The 6,666-nt window shown below is 35.1% G+C and overlaps 1 protein-coding gene across 1 annotated transcript; it reads right to left on the bottom strand.

Moving 5' to 3' along the window:
* Positions 1–1,923: 1,923 nt before the first annotated feature.
* LOC125828779 (uncharacterized) lies at positions 1,924–5,245 on the bottom strand. The gene is made up of 2 exons (XM_049508104.1): positions 5,023–5,245; positions 1,924–4,675 (listed from the first exon to the last, which is right to left on the bottom strand). The coding sequence occupies exon 2, from the start codon at positions 4,581–4,583 to the stop codon at positions 2,247–2,249; it is 2,337 nt and encodes a 778-aa protein (XP_049364061.1). The 5' UTR covers positions 4,584–4,675; positions 5,023–5,245; the 3' UTR covers positions 1,924–2,246.
* Between the last annotated feature and the right edge of the window lie 1,421 nt (positions 5,246–6,666).

Here is a 6,666-nt window from a genome sequence, read left to right as displayed (position 1 = left end):
GGTGAATTTTCCTATATAGTGATTTAATTTGTGGAATGGTTTTTAAATTTATGAATATGTAAATTTTAATTTAATTAAATAATTAATTTTTTTTTGTAATAGATATGTAAAATAGTTTCTCTCTATAAAATAATATTACTATTAAAAGCACATTGAACATACCCTTTTTCGTAATTTGACTCTCAAAAGCATTTTTTTAAAAAGATTAGTCAAACACAATTTGTTTATCAAAAACACTTTTCAAATGAATTAGTCAAATACAAATTACTTTTCTTTTCAAAAGCATTTTTTTAAAAAGCCATTTGAAAAAAATGCTTCTAAAAATAAACAATTTTCTGCAGTAATACCAAACATGCTCTTAATAAGTTATGAATACAATAAAGCTCTAGATGGTCTAATTTGGATTTAAAATAATAATAATAATAAGTTATGAATAACTTTTTTATGAGATTAACTAGTCTAGATTCTGAAAAAGGAAAAAAATGAATAAAAAGTTATCATTGATGATATGTATCAAATTGCTTCAATTGTGTATGTCAATTACTTTGATGGTGTTGATGGAAAACAAACGTGAAAATAATGAGAACAAAGAAAGCTTTGAAAAAATATTTCTTATTTTTGACAAGTCAAGTAAGAATCCTAAAAATACTCATATAATTTAATTTAGAATCAAACATACAATATAATACTCTTTTTGTTTTGTATTTATTTAAATATTTAATGATATTTGAATAAATTAAAAGAAATATGTATTTTTAAGTATGAGTTAATTGTGTAATTTTCTTATCCACCGTGGATAGTAGCTAATATCTAAAAAAAATTCTTCAACAAACAATACAATAAATAACTATGCATCAATAACATTCAAATTTAGGTCTGATATATAAATCCTCATAAACATGTCACTTTATTAAAAAAATTCTCATTCAGTATCCGCATTAAAGCCTAACTATTCTGAATTTACGTTGTGTAGAACCCCAATCGGAGGAAAGCCCTTCCTACCAAATATTTTTTAATACCCAAGACTCTAACCCAAAACTGATGGTTAAGGGAAGAACAACCTCATCCGCTACACCACTTGTAGTTTGTACACATAAATAACATGATTACCACTTAATGTCAACAGATAGGAATTGCCTATATTACCGTGATATGATGGTTGAATCAGCAGGAAAAGAAAGAAAAGAAAACACAGGCATTTACTTAATAACACAGCCAAGATCACAAGTCATGGGCCTCTCAAACATATTAATGGTTTGTCAATACATCAACCATCCAATAGCAACAATGAATTGACAGTCTCATCTAACAGAGATTAACACTGGCATTCATTACTTCCAAGTTGAAATGGCAAACAAGAATTAGATTTCAATAAAATGTAATTTCTGCATTCCCTGGATGATCTTAATGAAATCCTCTTACTTATCAAAAAATATATTTGGACTTCAGTAAAATGAGAAGAAATAGAAGCTGGCTGCCATGAATCAGATTAACTACACAAGTAAATACAAGAACCCACTCTTATTTGCATCTTAGGAGGTAAAGGAAAGTTCAATATATGCCAAACAGAGAATACCATGGCAATATCTTTTAAATGCCAAAACCCTGCAGTTAAAACCAAAACAACTGCAACTCCTGCCAGGAAAAAAAAAAAGAAAACTGCAAACAGCAGAATAGTGCTCGAACAAGGACAGCAACAATGCAATTAAAGCAACCAAAGTGTAAACAACAGAGAGACGTCAACGGACTAGATGAAGAACAGAAAACAAAAGGCAAAACCCTAACATCAAATCTAGGGTGATAACAATGAACCAACCACTGAAAATTCACAGAGAATGTCAACAGACCAGAGGAACATCAGAAGGTTAAAGGCAAACCACTAATATCAAATCTTCGATGAATTAATAATGAGCAACAGACCAATGAAGATAAGCTTTTGAAATGTACCATAAATCAGCTTGTCATGTGAGCATACATAACCTCATCTCATTTATACATGAAATAAGATCCTAATAAACATTAGTTACATCCTAATCTCCTGCCCCTTAGAAGCTTGAAATATCAAGAATCATGTCTACCTTTGATTAGTAGACAAGTTCTACTTTGAATTGTAGGTATTGAAGATATATCAAGCAAAAGTAGAATCTCAACAGGGAGTGAACTCATGGAAGCTACACTAAGATATCTTTCATCAACCATTTGCTTCAAAAAGTTGACGAACGCTATTATAAAAATATCCTAGTATATCAGGAATCTAATATTATAACTTCCTTATCTTCCATGGATCTGCAAGTTTCTTCCATCAAACTGCTACTCCTTGCTTCTGTACCACCAATTGCATTTTCTTCCCTGCTTCCTTCGGGATCCATGCATTCAATTTCTTCTATGTCTTGTATTACTTCAAGAAGCTCTCCAGGCATAGCTGCTGGATCCAACTCTTGAAAACCCTTGGGAGCGTTTGGGGCTTCTTTTCCAGTAAGCAAGAACGATGAAATCTCATGAGAAAATCGATACATTTCTTCCTTAGGAATTTTTCTTATTTCCCTGGGGTTCAAATGCTTGTGGAACACTGACTTGAAGCCAGCAACTTTGACAAGAGGAGTAACTACCACAACTTCCTCATTAAAATCTTCAAGTACTTCAATCAAATCATATTTGTGTATTACATCATCCTCTGTGGACTCATTCCATTCTGAAGACCAGTTTCTATATAAAGCCCAGACTTCCCCCTTTCTAGGAAATATTTGAATTGTATCACCAGGACCTTTTGTCCATCTGACCTTGTGTGAGAAGCAGTTAACAGAGGTTCTAATTTCATGCCTGCCTCTTCTGAAATCTCCACATGTTTTAGGAGCACCGGAATTGACAGAGTTTAGTGAACCGGTTCCACTGTTATTTGAATTTAACCAACTAACTCTGGCCTTGAAAGGATTTAGAGAAACCACCTTGAGAATCAGGGCATAATGTCGAGGCATCCCATCACTGTCATCATATGCAGCCCACACCTGGTTAGGTCCAAAACAACTTTCTATTCGATCGCTATCAAAATTGTGATAATCTGAATCTGGAACATCTATCAACATACACCCAGCAGGTTCATTATCTAAATAGTTGTCAAAAGTTTCAGAACTAGACCTATTTGCAAAGACGTTGGTTTCAGTTGTAAATTGTTCACGAGCTGCATCATGATCCTCTCTGACATCAAATTCCGAGACATGATTTTCTTCATTTTTTCTCTCGTTGGCTTCCTTGGTTAAAATTACCCCCCTTGAAGACATAGATGTCGTCGAAGTAGCTGAGCCCCGTTCGCTTAGGTTTTTCAATATTTCTTTCTTGGCCTTCTCCATCAGCAAATGTTTGACATCATTGTAGGATACCTCCCTTTCATCACTCAACTGGTTAGCGACATTCAACTTAACCCTTTCTCTATTACTCCGCCCAACTTCAGCTGGGCATGCTGTGCTGCCTCCATCTGATTCCCAGCTATGCCTGAGCCTACTTGTACTGGGGTCATTTATGCCTTTTTTCCTCTTGAAAGCATTAAACTGTCCAGCTGATAAAGCTGCACTTGGTCGTTTGGACGAATGATTTTTCCTTTTTAACGCCGCCTCTCTTTTCGTCGCTGTCTGTGCTTCTTGACGCTCTCGTTTTACTTTCTGATACGCTTGTTGTACCATATTAGCTGCTTGTGCAGCAGATGCATGCCCAGCGGTTTGGGAAAATGGGCTCCACTGGAAGTTATTGTGATCAGGTGAGTCAGTGTTATTGACCACAGAAGACACAAAATTTGGAGTGCTTGAACTGTTTCTTCCTGTAGTTGGTGCACCCTTTCTCATTCCCTGGTGAAATGTGTTTTCTGGCTGTTGAGAATAATCGCACTCAGTAGACTTCTTTGAGCCATTGGATGGTGGTGTTGTTTCAACAGCAAAGAAGGCCTCATGACAATTGGGACACAGAAGATTATGGTTAAGGTACATCCTCATATACTCATACTGCATCTTGCACCGATAGCAAACAGTCCAAAAGGTACCACGGTCCTTTGTTCCTGATGAAGAACTCTTTTTACTGGTACTACTCTTTGGAGGCCTCACTCGTGAAGCAGCATTCTTTGCAAATTTGTGAAAACCATTCTGTGTAGATTGTTGAGAAGAATCCACATTTTCAGCCCGGATTCTCTGCTGCAAGACACTCGCATTTCTATTGTCATACACTGTTTTCTTGTTTTTATCAGACAACAAGCTCCATGCTTCTGAAACATGCTTAAACGCAGCTTCCGCCCCTATGGACTTGTTCTTATCAGGATGAAGCATGAGGGCCAGTTTCCTATACTGTTTCCTTATAGCCTCATCATCAGCTCTTGGACTAACACCAAGGATTCCATAAAAATTTCCTTCACCATTAACTTTGTTCTCAGCAGCAATATGAACACCGAGTGTTGCCAACATTTGACTAATACCTTCAAGTCCAGGATTCAGATTCTGGGCCTTTAAAGCAAACTTTTTAGCGCCCAAAAAATCCTTATCCGAGAATTTCCTCTCAGCAATTTCTTTAGCCCTTAAAGCATCATCTTTATTGCACTCCATCTACCATACCCCTCTCTTTTACCCCTTCTTCTCATGTACTATTTCACAGTAAAACAACAACAACAGAAGCAACCATCAGCCATTCAACTAACCTGTTCCACAATGACCATGCCCTAAAATTACTTAGAAAAAGTGTAACAATATTTTTCAAATCTTCAATTCAAAAAAAGAAATGCAAACAAGAAAAAAAAATTGTTTGAGTAAAATCCCTTAGTTTACCATAGATACAACAAGAGCAAATCAACGAAAAAGCAAATTAAGAAAAACATAATAAAAATTGATACTTTTTTACACAAGGAAATCAATCAACTAGTCTTTAATGTGGCTAAACAATATAGTTATATGACAGTATATGGAAGTAATACAATGAAAAACAGGTAATACAATCAAAGATAAACGAAACGGAGATTAACCAAAGATATTTTTTTTCCATTTATACCATGGTTGGGAAGAGATCTAACCACAGACGATTGTTTAGAGCATGAAAAGACAAGGAATTTTTGGCGTGAATATCTCCGGCGACCGGCAAGGACTCTTCTACTTCCTCCGGGAAAGACGCGTGACAATGCTTTTGATGGGAGAATGTGTCATACGCCACGTTGTTTTAGATGCTTATAGGATATCTAGAACATTGGGCTTGGGCCTGCGCCTAAGAGATGTTTGGACAGTAAAAAGTTGGAGAAAACACATAAATATAAGATTAAAGTATTACAAGTTCTAACATGAGTTCTATTTTTCAATACTTAATAGGAGAATTCTATAAAAAAAAATTGATTAAAAAAGTTTAAAATGGTAAATATAAGGAAAATAGTATTCCTACAATTATGTCTGAAACATATATTTGAAGCGGTCTGTCAATTTTCTCTCGTATTTGAGTATTATGCATCCAACAATCAACTAGCTACAAGAAAAATCTCTGAGTTTATCTCTGACCTTTTTAGAGATTCTTTGTACTTTTAGCCTCTCTACAAATTTTTTCTTAATTTGTGCCACTGTTGATTCATTATTTACAGTAATTCCTCTATACAGTGTTTAGTTTCTTGCTCTCCAAATATTGATAGATCACAACACCCCATATTGTTGCAAGGATCTCCTCTTGAAATTGTTTCCACTGCTTGCTCTTTATCTTCCTTAACACTTGATGGAGTTTCTCAATTGGACTTTTCATTCTAGCCCACTGTAGGAGTGCAATTCTATTACCACGTGTTCACTGAATGTACTCAATGAAGATATGTAAGGAAGTTTTTCTACATGTTGGTCGCATAAACAACAACTATCAATCTCCATGAGGATGTGCAGTTTCTTCAATCAATCTTTAGTGAGCAACCTGCCTTGAATAGCCAACAAAACAATAAATCTATGTCTAGGGATAGAGATAGAAGGCCAAATTAAATCAACAGTCCTCAGTCTGCTACAAGGTCCCGACACAACATATAGCTCAAAGTGATGGAATAATCTCCTTCAAGGTTTAGAGAATACTCCCCTAAGCATATCGGTCTTGCATTTCCCTTTCAAATGAGTTCAATCTTTCAATACCAACTACAATCAGAAATAGGGGTATATGTCCAAATATCAAAAGGTGTTTTTCATATATAAATCCTAAAGCCATTTCACTCAAAAGGAATCTTTCTTACTAGCTAGTTACCAAAACAATTTATCGACAAATACTGCATTTCACTTATTGCTCCCCTATATGTATAAACTTCCACTCTTCTTTGGGCAACAAATTTTTTTCATGATACAAGTGGAAGTTTCTCCTTTTTCCTCATTACTGTCCCAAAGGTAATCTATACACTTGTATCCAACTCTTTTAATACACTTAATGAAGGATGAAAGAAACTTCCCAAAAACTATGAATATAAAATAAAATTACATTGACCACCTAGAGCCTACAAGCATAAGACATTTTTTTAATAGATAGTGGTGATTCTATGACTAATCTTCTCCATAAGCTAGTCACATTCCATCTTGTTCCATTTCTTGGAAGATAACGACAAGCCAAGATATCTAATGAGAAATCTGCCCAAAGTGAATCCAGTTTTCAATAATAATTATTCTCTCGTACTATCATTTACGCCTACCA

The sequence above is a fragment of the Solanum verrucosum genome, unplaced genomic scaffold (assembly GCF_900185275.1).
Source record: "Solanum verrucosum unplaced genomic scaffold, falcon-dt-bn FXZP01000014.1, whole genome shotgun sequence".
Classification (NCBI taxonomy): Eukaryota; Viridiplantae; Streptophyta; class Magnoliopsida; order Solanales; family Solanaceae; genus Solanum; species Solanum verrucosum.
Note: the sequence above shows the minus strand (reverse complement) of the source record. Positions and strands in the feature narration are given on the sequence as shown.